General features: G+C 53.4%; 6 protein-coding genes across 6 annotated transcripts; 1 reads left to right on the forward strand and 5 right to left on the reverse strand.

Annotated features, from left to right (window-relative positions):
* Positions 1-142: 142 nt before the first annotated feature.
* Positions 143-1,685, reverse strand: A1O1_00341 (actin-like protein 4; the record flags this gene model as incomplete). Its single annotated transcript, XM_007721260.1, has 2 exons — positions 143-1,518; positions 1,631-1,685. 2 exons carry the CDS (start codon positions 1,683-1,685, stop codon positions 143-145), a joined length of 1,431 nt encoding a protein of 476 aa, XP_007719450.1.
* An 836-nt stretch (positions 1,686-2,521) lies between these two features.
* A1O1_00342 (ubiquitin thiolesterase) lies at positions 2,522-7,098 on the reverse strand (the record flags this gene model as incomplete). Its single annotated transcript, XM_007721261.1, has 2 exons — positions 2,522-3,318; positions 3,375-7,098. The coding sequence occupies 2 exons, from the start codon at positions 7,096-7,098 to the stop codon at positions 2,522-2,524; spliced, it is 4,521 nt and encodes a 1,506-aa protein (XP_007719451.1).
* Positions 7,099-8,161: 1,063 nt separating this feature from the next.
* A1O1_00343 (sorting nexin-41) lies at positions 8,162-10,278 on the reverse strand (the record flags this gene model as incomplete). The annotated part of the gene is made up of 5 exons (XM_007721262.1): positions 8,162-8,257; positions 8,314-9,507; positions 9,557-9,823; positions 9,871-10,127; positions 10,185-10,278. 5 exons carry the CDS (start codon positions 10,276-10,278, stop codon positions 8,162-8,164), a joined length of 1,908 nt encoding a protein of 635 aa, XP_007719452.1.
* A 689-nt stretch (positions 10,279-10,967) lies between these two features.
* On the reverse strand, positions 10,968-11,717 carry A1O1_00344 (uncharacterized protein; the record flags this gene model as incomplete). Its single annotated transcript, XM_007721263.1, has 1 exon — positions 10,968-11,717. One exon carries the CDS (start codon positions 11,715-11,717, stop codon positions 10,968-10,970), a length of 750 nt encoding a protein of 249 aa, XP_007719453.1.
* An 851-nt stretch (positions 11,718-12,568) lies between these two features.
* On the reverse strand, positions 12,569-17,416 carry A1O1_00345 (uncharacterized protein; the record flags this gene model as incomplete). The annotated part of the gene is made up of 4 exons (XM_007721264.1): positions 12,569-14,968; positions 15,020-15,224; positions 15,271-16,369; positions 16,423-17,416. 4 exons carry the CDS (start codon positions 17,414-17,416, stop codon positions 12,569-12,571), a joined length of 4,698 nt encoding a protein of 1,565 aa, XP_007719454.1.
* A 444-nt stretch (positions 17,417-17,860) lies between these two features.
* Positions 17,861-18,625, forward strand: A1O1_00346 (uncharacterized protein; the record flags this gene model as incomplete). Its single annotated transcript, XM_007721265.1, has 2 exons — positions 17,861-18,508; positions 18,563-18,625. 2 exons carry the CDS (start codon positions 17,861-17,863, stop codon positions 18,623-18,625), a joined length of 711 nt encoding a protein of 236 aa, XP_007719455.1.
* Between the last annotated feature and the right edge of the window lie 36 nt (positions 18,626-18,661).

An 18,661-nucleotide genomic window follows, 5' to 3' on the forward strand; every position in this document is an offset into this window, starting at 1 on the left:
TCGCGTTCGTACTCGAATCCCGATCCTTTTTGACCCTCCCCTTCCTTGTCTGCCTGTCTGGCAGGGTTCGCAGTTGACAACACCACCCCTTCATCGACTTGGCCCCTGGCCCTCACCACTGCATGGTATCTGTTGCCTTTCCTCACTTGCATCGCTTCTCGACAATACTGGCGCCGTGCTCCTCGTACTCCTTCTTCGAAATCCACATCTGATGAAACGTGCCCAGACTGGCGACGATGCTGCCTCCGATCCAGCTGCCGAATTTCCGCTCCACCGACATCCCGGACGCCTGGATCCTCACCCGGGCACTGGGATACATCTTGGTCAATTCTTGCTGAATGCGATCCGGGAGACCGCGAATCAACGACGCAGCGCCCGTGATGACCACATTGCCCAGCAACAGCGGCCGAATGTCGACGTCGACCTGACCCAGACTGGCCTTGACCAATCCCGGAATGGTGCCCTGCGGTTCGGGAGCCGGATACAAGGCGCCCTCCTCCTCGCTGCCGGCCGGCGGAGGATAGTAGCATTGGCCGTCGAACATGGACTCGACGAGCCGGAACCCCTCGATCGAGAAGGGCTGGTTGTAGCCGTCGGGGAACTCGAATGGATGAGCATACGGTTGTTCGCGCGTCACCGCTTCGCCCGGCCCGCGGAACGGCGTGTTCGGGTTCGTCCAGGCCTGCAGGGCAATCTCCTTGAATTCCAACACCACCTTCTCTTCCTGGTACCGTCGGAACGACGGCTGGGGTACCTTGAACCCCTCGGGGAATTTCCGCGCCACAAAATTCGCCGGTTGACCCGCGTCCACCGGCTGTTTCGACTGGACCAGGTAATGCGGCGTGATCTTGATCGGCTGCGGCTCGTTGGTCGCCAGCATGTTGCGGATCTGCGACGACATGTAGTTGCCGCCAATGTTGGACCGCATCACGCCCTTCTTCAACACCATCCCGTCGTGCACCGGCGTCACCGACACCTGCGTCGCCCCGAAGTCGATCACCAGCGCCGTCGGTCGGCCCGCTGCGAATGCGGCCATCACGCCCGTCCGTCCCAGGTAGAAAGCCGGCGCCGCCCACGATTCCAGTGCGATCTCGGCGCACTTTTCGCGGTTCTTCGTCGTGTTCCATGCCGGTTCCGTCATGAAGAGAGGGTGTTCTTCCAGACACCGCTCCGTGTCTTCCGCGTCCGCCATCGCTTTCTGTAGGTCCGGCACCGACTTTGGGTCATTGAGCCAGTCCGTCAGGGCTTTGTTGGGCCGCACCCCCGTCAGCTTGTGGGCGAACGAGTGTTTCCAGAGCGCTTCCGCCGCGTCCCAGTCTTCCACGATGCCGTCTCGGTTGATGGGGTTCTTGATCTCCACATCCTCGCGCGATACGTCGATCACATGGTCGCCGAAATATCGTCCCGAGCTTGTCGACGCGTAGAAGGAGGGGATAATCGATTTTGGTGTGTCTTCGCCGGCGAATCCTGCCCGCACGCTTGAGAAACCTGGGTCGAGCACCAATGCAGATACCTCATCTGTAAAGTCCATGCAATGTTAGCATTGTTTCCCTTTAAATCGCCAGTAAACCACCCCAAACGTGCTATTGGCCTGAGACCTGGCTCAAAGGGTTCGCATGTTTCGTCGTACCTCCAGCGTATTCGGCCGTCTTGGGCTCGTCTCGCGATGTCAACCCGGTCGCCATTCTTGCGCGGGCGTGCGAGTCTCACCACCCTGACCGAGATGAACAGGTAAGTTGTAAGTCAAGGCGTCACAATCTTCATCTCCGGCCGGGGGCAAAATAGAGAAAGGCGTAGGGTCGCAGGCGGTGTAGATGAGGATGAGTACCAGGAGTCGAATTGCGGCGTTCCATTCATTGCACTTCAACTCTTCGCGCAGCGCGACAGAGACAACATGATGCCAAGCCTTCTGTCATTTGACGAAACATCTCTAACGAACCCAGCCCTCCAATACTCTCTATTATGTTCTCCTCAGAACCTCAATCTACTACTCCGTAAGGTACATCTCTTTTACCACAAGGTATCTCTGTCTAGTAGATACCTGGTAGGTACCTAATGTGGTGAGGTAGGGGTGCATCACGCAGTCTCCTCTACCTGGACTCAAACAACAAATCGCCTCTGCCCCTTAGAACAAGTCTACTGCTTGAGACATATTTACTTCTGCCTGTCTGTCTGTCCGTTCTTTCACTCTACCGTGGAACAAACTCTGGATATCAAGTCATGTCTCGACAGGCGCCTCAGCCAGGCCCCCCTTTCCGCCCTCGCACCATCAAGTCTGGATTGACTCTATTCTCTGCACAACAATGCCACATAATGCTTGGGCTGCCCTTCCCCGCCAATAGTCATAGTAGCATGCACTCTACCCATATCCCGTCATATCGTTTTGGTTGGCCTTCCCAAATCTGGAGCTCGGGTTGTCCATTGCATGTCGGAAACAACCTCAACAAGTGTCAATGTCCTGTGCACCCAAACGCCACAACGCCGCCTGAATTGTCCATTCCTGCTTGAGCTGTCCACACCGTTACTTGCTTGCCGGATTGAAGACCAGCTCGCCATCATTGGCCGGATCCGCTTGAAGCTCCATCACTGGTGGATCATCTTCATCGTCGTCCACAATGTCCGGGATTTCGGGCGGAGGCGCGCTCTCTCTCAGAATGCGCCCGCCATAGTCTTCGAGCGTGTTGGCTTCACTGTATATGGGATCGTTGAGGGCGTCAGCATCGTCAAGGTCCAGAAGGCTGTGCGCTGGACTCCCAGCATTGCCCTCCACCCTGGTGCTGTCGTTGGAACTTCCCTTGTCACCAAACATGCCGCCATCCTCGGATGGGGCTGGCACCCGTGGACCGACCGGAAGACCATCAAACCCCCAGCTCTCTGCCTGATGCCACATGGGCACATTGTCCTCCATGGCCACCGCTTCATCATCTAGAGCGTCCTGGTACGAAGGCAAGTCCTCATCGGCTGGAGGCCCGAGCAGAGTCGGTGGGCTGTCGCCGACGGCTAGTAGATCTCGATCCTGACTTTCCTCTTCCGCCGCTGAGCCATCCGCTCCCACGCGGTGACCTCGACCGGCTGTGTAAGCGCTCGACAACCCATTGTGGGAGGAGTCGCCGAGTCGCCGACCTTCCCCCGCCACCGGTGAAGATTCCCGCGACCCTGCTGCTGCGTCAGAGTCGGCTTCTCCGTGGCTGCCCGACTCCAACAGCTCTTGCAGTCGGGGCCCCCCTAGAGCGTGCTCTGACCGCCGGCGATAGAACAAAAGGTACGCCGCGCTAGTCACCACCGAGCGTGGATCTGTCTTGGCGGAGACGTGGGAGTCTAACCCAGGGTTAGACATGCGGTCAGAAAAAAAGAGAACGAATTGAGGCACTCACCATTGTACTCATACCAACTGTTGTTGAAGAAATTCTTCGCGTAGGCGGTGTAATGACCCCCTCCTAGGCCTCCGTAGTGATTGTCAACGGCAACCAGATCATAAATCAAGCTCTTGCCGTCTTGCTGATCCCTAACCATTCCAGACAGATCCAGACCTTCAACAGGATAGTCAACCTTTACCTCAAGCTTGTCCCTAAAGTTGCGGTTGCTGCTGAAGCGCTTGAGATGCATCACGAGGATGTCGGGGGCCTTCCACAATTCAAACATCTTGTCCGCTCGTCGGTGTTCTTTGCAACGAGGGCAGTACCACGCATTGGTTTCAGACAGAGTCTCGGACTTCCCAAACTCGTTCAGGCAGTCCTCCAGCGTGATGCCGTTCTTCTTTCGGCTGCTGCGTTGAGCCCGCTTGGCCAGCACCTCTTCGTCGTGAAACAGCTCGACACCCTTCCACGTTGGTGCACCCCGCAGTCCCAGAGGGTCCTGCTCTGACGCTCCAAACAAGCCATCCCATGCGTCCTGTGTCCAGTCAAGAACGATGGCCTCACCCGGTCGAATGAGCTCGCCATTCTCGACCTTGGGCAACGGCTGCGGAGGAGGCAGGGGCGGAGGAGTACGGCGTTGGTTGCGCTTGCCATATCGCTTACCGCGATTTTTGTGTCTCTGTGCCTTTTTCGACATGGCTTGCCGGGGTTTGAGGATTTCTTGCACTTCCGGAAATTCGGTGTCGGAATCCGGCCCTGAAGGTAGTGGGGGGCTGGAGTTTGAATCTGAACCTGAGTCATTGCTGCCAATAGTGGCATCGTCATGCTCAATGTCAGCCAGCTCATCTTCACTGGTCACAGAACCGCTGTCTCCATTGGCAACTTCCGAAGCCGCAGACCCTTTCTTTGTGCGATGAGATACGGCTTTGGGGATCCGATTGATAATGGGCTCATAGTCTTGAGATTCTGATATCTGATTCCATCCAGTAGGAATACCCTCGCCGGTCGTCGCGACATGGATCGTGAAAAGGCTCCGGAGTTGGCGAGGGATCGAAGAGGCTGATTGAAGGATGTGCTGCAAGCCGGCATCGGATGATTGGGACATTGTCTCAGGCGCCTGGCTGGCATCGCGCATCGAAACGTCTATAATGCCGTCCTCGCCCTGTACCGAGACTGCAGTGGGCACGTTAGATTCGGAACCTGACGTGTCGTCTGCCATCACCACAGTATCAGAGCCTTCAGGCGTGGGCTGCCCGTCCTCGGATGCGTTGTCACCCTCGTCAAAAATCTTTCTCGTGGTCATCCCAGCGACGTTTCCGAGGATCTTCTTTAGTATGCCGTCGTATGTCGCACGATCCTCCCTAGTCAGGACGAGATATGTAGGCATGGCAAAGAAAGGTTTCGACCCTACTCGGGATGCTGGAGCTTTGACGAGCCGGTTGTACATTGGGACGAGAAGTCGATCTGCTTCGGGACTGTCGGCGGCCACCAATTCATCTTCAGCATCTCGCCCAATCGTGTAGAGTGAGAACTTTCGAGCCTTGTTAGGATTGTAATTTGTCGGGATCGACTCCAACTCATACACACATATTATATCTGCAGGTTGGATGTTAGCCTCCGAGATGATGATGTTGTTGTCGAAGATCTTGTAAATCTTGTTCTTGTACGCCTCCGCAGCCAGCAATCGATCCACATCAGCATGTGTCCTGGACGCGACGAATTCCTTCAATCCTTTGATGCTGGAGTGCTTGTCGATGTCAACATCAATCCGGATGGGACGCTTGTGAAGTGGAAAGTACAGGATCTCCTTCTGCCAGTTGTTTTCGATTGGGAGCTGCAGCGTGAGATTGTTGAACGGGTCGAAGATGATGCTGACCTTGTGACACACGGGACAGGTCAACGTCGATTTGTACATGCCGGCAAACAGGTCGGTGACGACGGAATCATTCCTCGCCTTGTAGATGTCCCAGTTCTTGTCGGCAAAGGCTTTCAAAGCGGCAAGGTCTTGAACCATATCGTCGGTCGAGTCAGGCTTCTCAATGTAGGGCTTCTTGTGGATGCGATTGAGGTCTTCCTGTAGCCCGTCGAGCAGAAAGAGCAAAAACTCTTGGGAGTCTTGCTGTTGATATCCGGAGAAACTCGGCCCATACTTGCCAATTATTGCCTTGAACCGAGAAGGATTGGTGGAAGAAGTGTTTTCGTCGTAGATCTGATGGAGCAAGTTGGCATAGGCCTTAGCAACCTCTCCATGATGACCTAGAGCGTTGTCCACATTAAGGTCTTGCTTCCATTGGTCGTGCAGGAAATATTGGGTCAATTCTTCGACACTTCGCAAGCACTGCAAGGCCGAGTTCATGTAACAAGTGTTTCCCAGATTACTCAAACCAGTGATGCCGCGTGGTCTGGTGTCTCTCTTCTGTCGACCTCGCGTCATCATGCCAGGAGCTGGACTTGATCTACCACTTGAAGCGAGGTTCTTCGGTGCGGTCTTTAGACCCTTTGCCAGACTGAGTTTGGGATTCTCACTTGGCCACTCATCTTTGCCCGACTTTTGCTCCTCGAGAACGATCACATCGTCCCTACCCAGCCCGACTGTGCCGAGGGTCGACTTGCCGTTGTATTTGGGATTCGCCGTATGATCTGGAACGTTCAATAACTCTCGCTGCTCGCCGATCTGTAAATGAACAAACGTGTTGACATCAAGCAGCATTCGATCTCCGGCACTCGCGATAATCTCTGCACCAGGAGCCGGGGATGCACTGCGCGACACCGCAGGGGTAAGAACGCCTGAGGCCGTAGAGCTCTTCAGACCGCCCAACACCCTCCAAACTCGGACTTTGGTGTTGACGTCGATGTTCAGCAATCTCTTGCCTTCCTTCAGCCATTCTGTGAAATTCTTCTTCTTACTCGCCAATAAACGCTGAGGTGGCAATTCTCTCTCGCGTTGCGTCTGGGGGCTGTGTTCACTGGGGACTTTGAGAAAGGAAAAGACGGGCGGATTCAGCTCCCAGGTGACATTTGGGATAGCACCGGGTTCACTCCAGTTGTGGGCGTATCTCGTTATGATCGGGGAGTCTTTCGCGATACCGTACCAGGAAACGATCAGATCCCAGGCTTCTTGAGGAAAAATTTCGTAGTCTTCGCCCAAGGTCAAACCGGGACGAAGCGGCACATACGGCTCTCCAGCCTCGTCCAACAGTCTGGTCGACTCTTCCATCACCATGGCCACGTCCGAATTGTCAATTGGCCCGACCTCACCTTCCGTTGCTGACTTTTCAATCTTCGCCGCTTCACCGACATGCGAGCCTCGCGCCTGCACTCTTCGGAGCCATTTTGCCGAAATCACGTAACCTTTCTGTCCGTCCTGGAGTTCTTGTTGTGCCAACTGTGTAACCTTGGCGATTTGCTCATCGATGGATGGCAGAGAAGTGGCGGTGGGAGGGACGTCGGCGTTCAGCGAGGTGGCAGCGGTGGATAGGTTGGAGGGACTAGGGATGAGGGATTCTGAGGTCGAACTGCCACTGTTGTCAGAGGCAGCCTGCTGCTGGACAGCCCGAGGATCGCTGGCTTGCGTCAGGCTACCGGAGGCTGCCTTCTCACGGTGCCTAAGGCCTGTGTCTTGCTGCTTTGCTTTTGTGTCCGGATTGGGGGCTGCGTCTGGATTGACGGGCGTGAACCCGGAAGCCGGCCCGTCACCCATCTCGACGTCGCTTGGGTATGTCTCTCTATCTTGGGCTCCCATCACTGACGCCGGCCTCTTGACAGCTGGAGATGCGGATCTCAGATGCCTGCCTAAATCATCCTTCGGTGGTGCGAATTGTTGTTTTTGGGATGCGGGCATGTCCCGAACGGGATTGCTCGGAAGACAGGTTAAGGATGAGGCCTGGGACCTATGCCAGAACCATGGATTGAGAAGATGACGGAGACCTGAGGATGGATGTCTTCGAGAAGACGAGGGACTGAATTTGAGGCGGGATGCGAGGTGGGCCTTCTTTGCTGGAGCGCAGTCAATGAGCGTGGGTGCGAAGGCAATCGCGGCCAGGCTGTCCACCACCTAGTCACCTCACACAGTAGGTAGTACGTAGTAGTGCCTATGGGGCGTAGTGACCTGCAAAAGGGAAAGAGATTTGAGGAGGAAAAAGAAGCAAACAGAGAGTAGCGAGCTGAGCCTAAGTTTGTGAATATCTACCACACTGCAGAAGTGCAATACTAGTAGGGCAGAGATGAATTGTCCTCTCGCAAGTGAGGAATCGATCAGGTACATGGGCGTTTCGTTTGTTAGACTGCGTTTTTATTATTAGCTCGGGCGATCCGTAGGTGCCTGGAAGTCCCTGCAAGTCCCTACAAGTCCCTGAAGGTGCCTATAATAATGGGTGCATTTGGCCATACAATATCGTCGGCCGGGCTGTAATGATGCAGTCCTAAGGCCCCCAAGTGCCCACTGCGTCACTCCTAAAAGGATCCCTTTCCCCCAGCTTGAACACTTTACACAATCATTAACACAGTACTACGTACTTGCTATTTGCCGTTTCGAATACATTATTAGACAGTAGCAGCTCAGGGCTCTATCAATTCGGATAGGATACCAGTTAATTAGGTAGGTAGGTATGCTATTGTGATCACGCCTCCAGATCCCTTGGAGGACTCAGCAGTCACCACCAGTAAAGTTCCGGTGCAGTCAATGCGACACAACGCTGCCAGTGCCCCATGGAAAATTCCAGAGCCATACTATGCCGAAGTGCTATCCCGTACCAGCCATTCCGTTTCCCTTGACACCAGAAGTCGGATACTGACTGGTACCAAGACTACCTGGCAACTATCTTGTCAACTTCTTCCCTTGCTTCCGACCAAGTCTCCAGATTTTTCCGCGCCCATTCGATATGGCATCTGGCATAGGCGATCTGTCGTTGATTAGCAATTGCTTCTTACTGTTCCGTCTGTTCCGGAAGCAGCTTACCATGTATCTCTGAAAGTCGTCTTCCTTCTCCTTTTGGAATCTTTTCAGATCTCGCATGACACCTTGGGTCGCATCTTTGACGTCTTTCTCAGACACTTCGAGTGCCTGTTCCAGCTGAGTCAGGCTCTCCCTCGTTTTTCCAATCTGATCTCGTCGCGTTCTTTCCGGATCAACGTCAACAAACCCGTTGACTGCATGCCTGAAACTGCCGAATATCTTGTTTGTCACGAAATTGCCACTAGGAGACTTCCTGTGGGAGGTTGGCGAAGTCGGACCCGTTGGGGGATTCGGTTCGCCCTGGGCTGCCGATGGAGGTGAAGACGGCGTTTCACCGTGGGTAGGGGGAAAGTCGGAATCGACAGACTCAGTTTCGTCGTGTCCTTCCCTGCCAGGTCCGGCGTGCCGCTCAGAGGCAGTTCGTGCAGAAGCATTGGAAGTGGAGCGACGAGGTGGACTTGAGAGTGTGGTGCTGCCCGAAAGATACGCATCAATTCGTTTCGCTTCCGCTTCACTGCGCTCCAGAGCTTCAAGCAGATTGCGCTTTTTATCCAGGTCGTCTCTCGTCATGTCTTGCTGCACCCGCTTCAAGACTCTGTACCTCAAGACATTGCGCACAACCCCGGCGAATTGTGCACTCTCCCGCATAGGCTCGGCAAAAGTCGCCCCAAGGCCCAAGGCAAGCTCCTCTGTCGAAATGTATGTGCTGTCCACAGCCTGTCCAACCCTCTCGATCGCAGCCGCCACAGTTGGCGATTGCTCGGACAGAGAAAAGCCATTGTAGCGCGCCCCCAACTCTGCAAGGTCCGCAGAAAGCTTGGTCAGATGCTCTAGTGTACGGCGATTGACTTTCTCGATACTTCCTTGAAGCAGCAGTTCGAGCTCACGGGTAGAGGCCTCGAAGTTGATAAAGTAAGGATCCAGGTCTGTCTCACTCAGTTTATCCGTAGTGGGAGGGAAGCGCCCAAACACTTGCGGACCAGGAGTCGTGTGGGAGGCTGCTGAAGGGTATGTCTGCTCGGGAGGAGATATTGGGGTTCCGGAGCTTGAGGTCGGACCAGCAGACTTGAGTTTGGCGGAGACAGAGGGCACTGGTAACCAATTGTGGGCAGGAGTAGGGTTCGCAGGGTCCAGAGGGGGTGCTTTCAGGTTGTTCTTCGGTATGGACGAGATCGGATAGGCATGCAAGACTTCGTTCTGCCGTGATGTTAGAGGGGACGCACAAGTCGGAAAAGACACTTCATACCCAACTGGAATTAGGATCCAGGAACCGCCACCATACACCGTCCTCGACCACATCCTTCATTCTCCGGCAACGATTCAAGAACACACCTAACATGCGTTTCCGCAGGTCGATTATGCCAACATCTTCCTTTGCTTTGGTTGGTTTGGCGGCGTAGTCGGCCATGGTATGCTTCTCCGGTATAGGTGGGATGACCAGAGTCGGGTGAAGATTGACCAGGGCGGCGCGGAGGGAGCTGAACTCAGAGTACCGTCTGGTCACCTCGATATCCTGGTTGATGTGAGTAGGAAGTCTTGCCCGAGGATATGCTTGCCTACACCAGTCCGAATCTTGTACACAATATACCCGCCATCCGAGCTCTTGCCTGCGTCGGTTATGACGATTTCCAGGTCCGGGTTTTCAAACAGGATCTGCTGCACTCGACTGTCGTACCCGCCCTTTGGGGGTGTCGGTGCCGATTCCGGGTTTGCATTGTAGTCTTCGTCTTCATCGCTCAGGTTGTCCGGCCGGGACAAGAACTGCGGCGGCTCGTCCGGAGAGGAGTGTGATGATGGAGGGGAGGACGAGTTGGAGTCTGGATCCGGAAGTCAGCGATCGATGTCAGACAGACTGAGCCATTGCGCGTGTATACAAGAAGCACTTAGAGCTGGATTCGTTGGCACAGTGGAGGAGTCGTGGTTGTCGAACGACCCATATGGGTTGTTGTCTTCATCGTCCTGCCACATCTCTGCGTTTAGGCCCGTCGCCCGTTCGCGAACGCAGTTATCAGGTAGTCAAGGGGCTAGATTCGACTCTAGAACTGTTTCTTGGTCGTCGTTTTGCCGCGAATGGTTGGTACTAGTATGCGTATTCGCGGAGGAGTAGAAGGCCACTGCAATGCCTTGCAACTCGCCCGCACTGCTGCTGTCACGTCATTGGTCACACCGTTCAGGGTGCGCTTTGACCGCCCTTGAGCAAGACAGCCTCACGTCGTGCAAGATACAACCGCGACTACTACTATATGTAGTTCTTCTTGCTCACAACAGGCAAGAAGGGACGGAGGTCGGCTTGTAGCTCTTTCAGACCCAGATGTATCATTCTCCCTTCGCAAGAGCCTATCTAATTGATACATGAGTTCACGCTTCGAGTCTCCCTCCCCACCCCATCCCCTCCTCTCTCTGCCTAATGAGCATCCTGAAGTACGGGTGAATCTGCGTGCGGATCGCTTCATGCTCGCTGCTGGCGTCTTGAAACCTGGTGAACGAGTGCTCTCTCATAGCGCTGGTGTGCGGCACTGAAGCTAGCCCTGGCATTCTGATACTCCAAGCCCTCTCCTTTTCCTGGAAGATGTCAACTGTCAACTCAAAGCCAGCCCAGTGTGATCATTCCGTCCTTCTTGGGATGTACCTAATGCTTGCGAGGCCTGATGTGCAAGTCATGTACCAGTCCTTGCCTGCTTCTTGCGAAACCAGTCCCTAAGACTCCCGCTGAAGCACCTCTCAGACGCAACCTCCCCTCCACCACCGCCTCTTAGGCCTTGTGCATAGCCATATCCTGGATTAGGCTGTCCATGGTTATAAGGCACGTGCGGACCGTTGACCCAAGTTGGTTGTACGATGGAAGGGCCCGGATTGGGTGCTGGCGCAACTGGAGGTGGCGGCGGCCAGCCATGCACCAACCATATGCTACGTCTCTTGCAGCAGCAAAGGAGTATCGCGAGGAGCAGCAGTGCTGCCGAAACCACACCAACGATCAACCCAGCCTTTGCACCCTTGGACCAGCTGTCCCAGCCACCACGTTGCGGTTCGACCACATAAACCCACGGGCTTGGAGGTCCTGAGGATACGGCGGGCTGGTTGGAGCCGGGTAAGGAGATGATCCAGGTGGAGTATAGACTTCCTCGAGGATCTTGCAGGTACACATCAAGCTCGGTCACCGTGGCTGTTGAGGTTTCGGTCGTCGTGGCTATGATTGGGGTGTATTCCGTGGTTGCCGAGGAGGAAGAGGCAAGAGATGGAGGCGAGGGAGGAGAATAGATAGTGACTGTCTGACCGTGTGTGGCTGAAAGGGTCGTGTACAGGTAAGTTGTAATGGTGATAGTCACATCGCTAAGGGTCGTCGATGGGGTCAAATCAGTGGGAATAGCTGTCACTGTCTGAATCTGAGTCTGAGTCACAAACGACATGTTGATTGTTAAGCCTTTCGATTCGGCCACAGGATGGAGGGGTTCACGGCAGGTGTGAGGGTGAGTGAAAAGGAAGACGAGACAGGTCTACCGGTATATGACTGAAATGTGCAGTGGACTGATGTAGTTGAAGGGAGAGTGATTTCTCAAGCTCTCAATGTCGATATTTGCACGTCTGTTGATAACTGACGGCAATTCAGACCATCGTCCTCGACAACCATATCATCCCGTTTGATACCTTGGGTACCTCAGGTCAGGTACCTAGGCATTGAGCCAGCCATCACAATGCAGCGTCCTGTGACTGGCAGTTTGAGCTGTCATACTCTTCAGCATGCTCTATGTTGTGATGTACTTCTGCAGGCTTCCCAGGCCATGCAAGGTCTTCCTACACCTCCCTTATTCGGCGGCATCTCCATTCACAGTCGGTTCTTCTCCAGCAACTGCACGTGCTTCTCCTTCCTCCATCATCCGCAATTGATCCTGCACCAGTGGTATCCACAGCTTCCAGGCTATCCATGTGCACACTGGCGTGACGACGAGAAAACAGACCAGAATGGTCAGACCTGGCTTCATTGTGGTGGCTCTTGGGGAGACGCTGTCTTCAGTTCGAGGGCTGCTTCTGTGGTCAGCGCTTATTTGTCTCTCCCAAGGGGTTTTAACCTACAGTCTGTTGCTTAGGAGTTCTTTGATATGCAGTAAGACAGATAAAAGACGGTAAGTGACTGATGGTGAAGGGGAAGCGTAGGGAGTCAATGCTTTCAGATCCTTTTCTGCGCTCTGCACACGGTCATTTTGTTGTTGTCCAGGATGCTTTGGTTAAGTCTATTGTCCAACGGGAACCATTATCAAGTTCACTGCTCGGCAAGCGCGAGATCAAGTGCTTCCAAGAGGACCTCATTAACTTGCCCTTGTAGACATCCTGCTCGTACCGACTCTAATGTCTCCAGCAATCCTTTGCACACGACGGTACCATCAGCGAGGAGGACGCGAGCGAGGCTGAGAACTCGCAGGAACAGAACGAGGGTGGCGTGCTCGTACGTCGCTCCTACGGGGTGCAGGAATCTGGGGGCTTTGTGAACCTCCTCAGCATCGTATTGATTCGTAGTCGAGATCGGCACCTTGCAGCTGTGTTCCATCTGGAGCGATTGCACAAGCTGGTCCAGTCCTTCTGTGGTCCACTGAACAGCCGCTTCGATTTGCTCCGGTGGTAAACACTGCAGCCCACTGTGATATAGCGTTTGCGACCAGAGTTGGACTTCACGTAGATCATCGACGTACAGGTTTTGTCGTTCTTCTGCGAACAAATCATGCTTGCCTTTGAAGATGGCCAGCAAACTCGACGCGACCGAGGTCTGAAATGGGTCAGTCGTTGTACCTGGGTTGGCTGGAGTCTGCCCGGTTTGTCCGACATTCATTAGTTTCATGACAGCAGCTCGCCCCAGTGCTTGTGTTCCCTGGTATCGCTGATTTATCTCGTCAAGCAGCAACTCCCTGGCAGCAAGCGCGCACATGCCCAGGTCTCCTACCGCCGAGGCCTGGTGCAACTTCATACTCCGGGTAGCTTGAATAGCCTCGAAGCGCACTTCTTCATCGTCGTCGTTCAAGAGATCATACAAGACCAGCATGAGTCGAAGTGAGGCACCTCGCGCTGATCCAAGAGATTCAGAGCCTTCGGACCGCCCATAGTAGATCGATAGCGCTCGAGCTGCGCTCAGCCTTGTTGGAAAATCCAGAGAATCAGCTGCGGCAAGCTCTACCCGGTGCAGCCATTGTCGGGTCCGTTGTTGAATAGACTGAAGGCTCTGTTGACTCGGCAGCTCTATGCACAACAGCAACGACTCTAGTTCCATCGCCGCGTTGCCGAGCCCTCGCGTTGATGACAGCTGTTTGAGACTGATCCTCCAATTAAGCTGGTGCAGCTCACGCGGGATGTCTCCTAGATTCTCGAGACTGCGCGTCAAGCATGAAAATGCTTGCTGGAGAATATCCGGCTGGCAACAAAGCTTGTCATAGCCACCATGTATAAGGTTGACAAGAAAGGTAACCATGGATAGTCGAGGTTTCTTGTAATGGTGGTGCTTGATGACGTCCAGCAAATAACTCAAAGAGTCGGGAGAGGAAATAAGCTCAGCAATCAATGACCTTTCTTGCTCATTTGTAGTTGTAAACGAGGTGTCTCGGAGTATATGGCGATACATCCGAAGCAGGAGGATTCGGCGCAACAGGTAAGGCCAGTGAGCTGAGGTATACTCAGATGAAGACGGCAAGGACATACTTGAAGAAGCCTTTTCAATGACATCGAAATTCCAGGTGTTCTCCAAGCAGAGTGCCGCAACATCATTGAGTACGTCAAGGTAGGAAGCTAGGACATACGGCGACCGCCCACGCAAATCCTTCCATGGTACGCGAGTTGAAAGCAGATTGAGAACGGCGTTGACTTCAGCTTTGGTGGTTGTTCCTTGAGCCGTCCTTGTTATGTACCGGCAACACAGTAATACTCCATGAGCTTGGTTTTCGTTCCTGGTCAAACCAGTCTCCGAGATAAGCCTCTCGATCGCCAACGCCGGGACCATGCCAGACAGGCGCGTTGCCAGAAGAGAAGCTGCATGATCTCTTATAGCCCAAGTCGAATGGGAAATTTGTCGCGCAATGATGCTGTTGGTCTCCTCGGCTCTCCCTTCATCAGAATGTATATGGCTAAGCAAGTCCAAAGCGGCAAATGCATGTTCGGTGGCGATGTGCTGGCCATTTAGAGGGCTTCTGTCAGGCTCTGCGGCTGATTCAAGCAGACTTACCGCGATGGTGGACGGGTCGCTGTTGACCCTTTCGCTCTTGGACCCCTTGCCGTTAAGGGACGTCGTTTCATTCGTACTGGTCGAATCAAGGCGATTTATGCAAGCCCTGAGTAGCATCAAGCCGCAATTGCGGATGGCCCAAATCTTCGAGGAGAGGCAATCGGCCGCCAATTCGAGTATTCTCTCGAGGTACTGTACAACAATAGCAGAAAGGCGAGAGTTGGTCATGATTTCCTTCAGGCAGTTAAGTGCATGGACCTGCGGTAGCTTCTTGTTTCCCGCGCCCTCAGCAGGAAGTTCGTATATTGATCGTCGAGATATGCTCATAAGATCAGACACAGTCGTATCGAAGAAATCAGGGTCGGCGGGACTGAGCAGGGCTACCATCGTTGCAGGAAGACCTGCCGAACGACGGGTGAGACGATCTGATTGCTCGTCAATCTGATTCAGCGCGACCTGTTCAGGTCAGCAACTATTCATGCTTGACTCTGAGAAGGCTGTACTCACTGAATACCACAGCTTTATAAGACCGCGCGTAGCAGAGTCCGGGCTCGCACGAGCTTTCTCGCAACACAGGTTGAACGTCTGCGCAACCGCCGAAAAGGCTCCTCGATGGCGTAATGAAATCAGTTGATCCAGGCAAAGATCGCCTACTGAAAGGTACAATGCCTTGTTAGGCTGTGCGGCGACAAGCAAGGACTGTAGGACAAGGCTGGATCGCTTAGTAAGGACACCAGAGCATGGCGGTGAAGCCCTACCTTGAATCACGTAGTGCCCGCCACGAGTAAGCCAGAAGGTCCATGGGTCCTTCATTAGTGTCTTCATCCTCCGCTCCTAATGAGGTGTCTGGGGAGTCAATACAAAGTCGACTGCTGACTCGGTGCCAGACTTTGGTACAAATGTCGAAAATTCGCACAAACTCAATATCCGTCAACTCATAGCGCTGTACTTTCATGTCTCGGAGTCGATAGTGAATTGACAGCAGGTACGCGTGAATAGGATGCTTTGAGGTCGGCCTCAAATCGCCGGTGTCCGACATCAGTCGTCCCATCGCCGATAGAAGCGGCGATAGGTATGTATCAGTCTTGTCATGTCCTATATGGGAGACAGATGGTGGAGAGTCATGGGAGAAGCGCGACAGAGCCCACAGTCTTCCCATACCATCTGCATGATCACCACGGACAGTGTGGGCTGCCATGAGCCCAATTCTATTGAGCAAATGTGTGTCCACAACGCGAGACACCAGGTCAGGCACGTGAAGGACGAGGAACTGCAGTAGATTGGAAACAGTGCTGCGCACCTCCTCAAATGGGTCGAGTACCAGGCAGCACAGAATCTTAATCATCTCTGTATCATCTTTGTAGACGACAGTTGCAGTTGTCATGTCGAAGAAGTATTGTAGAGAATGCAAACTGAGACTGTGGCGTGGATAGGAGACACCAGGCCTAAGTTCCCTCTTCAAGAAGTTGTAGAAGCGATATTGGAACGATTTGTATTGCGCTTCAACCGTATCAATTTCCTCACTACCACTCTTCGAAGAGGCTGCTTTACGGAGAGATAACCAACTGGCTTCAATCCTTTTTAGCAGTCTTCGTGTGATGCTCAAAATTTCGCTTCTCTCATGCGCTTCAGCGTCATCATGTAAATATTTCGCAGTCGACAAGACACAGCTTAGAACCCCCGAAGGAACGATGGCGGTTGTAGTCGGTGTTGAGGTCAGAAGATTGTACGCGAGAATTCGTATTTCTGGATTAGATGTGCTCATCGTTCGCCTGAAAAATGAGTAGCCATCGTCTCCAGACTCAACAAGGCGAGTGATTCCCAGCATATGCACGGAGCGAAGTATTTGTAGAACTCCTGAAGAAAGGCCCATTAGCTAAGTTACAGTGTGGCAGAGGCATCACGAATACCTTCTTCAGTCAGGATACTTTGCAGCCGTCCAGCCTTCAAGGCAGCAAGGAATACTGCCATATGCGTCTCGCTCGTGGGACATGACCCCAAATATGGTTCAACGAATACCATGAGCTTGTCGTTGGTATTGAGAATGGCAGGCAAGACATTTTCTGCAAATTCACCCAGTGCCGCACGGTTACTCTCGAGGTAGAGCTCGACATGTTTCTGGGCGAGTATTTGCAGGCTCATACCTTCGCGTTGGTTCGGATCTATACTGCATAGCGTTGAGCATAGTTTGAGAGCCGACGTCCTTGTGTCAAGATCTGTCATGGCAAAGACCAAGGCAAGGAAAAGGTTGGTCATACCGCCGCCACCGATATTAAGCACTTGATGCGGAGTAATATTATGTTTAGCAAGAAGTCGTGTCCAGGCCGGTTGATGCAGTTCCGTACACTGCTTGACGAGCGGCTCCAAGTGATCGAGGATTGGGGTCCTTCGAATAAGGCAGGACAACATGAGGCATGCCTTTTTCAGCTCGGCTCGAGGAGACGACAAAAGAACAGTTCTTATCAAGGGGAAGGCGGCTCTGACCAGAATGTCGGTAAGAGTTGCTTCATCAAAATCTTGCAGTAGGCGACAAAGAGTCTCCAGTACTTGAATGGCGGGTTTTGTTTTCCCGTCATTGAATACTCTGTGGCAGCATTGATAAGCGTCAAACCATGCCTCTTCTGAATGGACAAAATCTCGAACTTCGCGGGCTCTGCTCAGGGCAGCTCCATTCAGGAACACGGATAAAGCATTGCACGCCGCTGTGATATGGTTGTGGACCACCTGAGGACTGGTTGCAGTAAGAATGAGCTTACGCCAGAGCGCAGAGATTTGCAGAGGCTCAGATGTCTCAGTATCGCCATGCAAGTACTTTTGAAGACTCCCTTTGCCCAGAGACCATAGTAGCGAGGCTGGGAGCGGGACATCTGCCGCCAGAGCCTCATCTATAGCCTTCATGGCCATTGTCTGCAGCTTTTTCAACCGTGCTTTACCCAGCGAAAGCGGATATGAGTCTGAATAGTCGAGAAGCGGAGGCCATCTCTACTGTCACCGGCCATATCGCCAGGAGCATGGCTTTCCGCCCTGTTTCATCATCTCTTTTTAGAAGTTTTGCCGACAGCAGCCAGAGTTATGTTGCAGCATATCGATCGTTGAAGTATGTGAACATTAAAAATGAAGTGGCCGAGTATATCATATATTTCCCGATTCGGTTAAGCTCGGGATTGCGGCCTTTTGGCTGTATCTTTTGATTCGCATCGAACTTCGAACATTTTCTTCGGGAACTCGATCTCGCCCTTTGCTTGCCCTTCCACTGTGAGCGCAATTCAACCGGCCACTTGACCTGGTTCGATTTCATTTCTGCCCTGCCAGTGTATTCGATCATCGATTCGCTCAGCGCCGCTCAACATGTCGATCTGGGACGCCTTCACCGGCAGAAAATCCTCCAAGCAGAGTGCAGAACCACAGCCTGCAGAGCCTGCGCCTTCGGCTGGAGGTTTCGCGCAAGCACCATCCTTCGACCCTAATGCCCCGACAGACGTATCGTCGTTTCTCGGGAGCGCCTCTCTTCCCGATGCTTCAAAACTTCATCCTCTCGCCGGTCTAAATCAGCAGACACTGGACTATCTGACGTTAGACGAATCCCAACTGTCAGAGCTCCCGGGCTCGAGATCAATATTACCTTCACGCGGCTGGTCGGATGATTTATGTTACGGCACAGGAGTTGTATATCTGACAGCGCTGACGACTGGTGGAGCATGGGGTTTGATAGAAGGGTTGAATCGAACGCCGGCGTCTGCACCGCCCAAGCTGCGGTTGAACAGCGTTTTGAACAGCATCACCAGACGAGGGCCCTTCCTCGGGAACTCGGCTGGTGTGGTTGCGATGGTGTACAATGGTATCAATTCGACCATTGGCTACTACCGGGGAAGACATGATGCGGCAAACAGTATCGTGGCGGGCGCACTAAGCGGTGCGATTTTCAAATGCACAAGAGGCTTGAAGCCCATGTTGATCTCCAGTGGCATCGTTGCTTCACTGGCGGGAGTCTGGGCTGTAAGTCGAGCCCCAGCATGTCTCAAGGTGATCGTTGGCTAACATATACTCCAGCTCACCCGGAAAGTCCTTTTCGAGCCTCCTGAGGACGAAGCCTCTACGTCAGCAAATCTTTAAAAATGCGAACACGCCGACGGCACAGGCTGATACTGT

Source organism: Capronia coronata (genome assembly GCF_000585585.1).
Source record: "Capronia coronata CBS 617.96 chromosome Unknown acBCG-supercont1.1, whole genome shotgun sequence".
Taxonomy (NCBI): Eukaryota; Fungi; Ascomycota; class Eurotiomycetes; order Chaetothyriales; family Herpotrichiellaceae; genus Capronia; species Capronia coronata.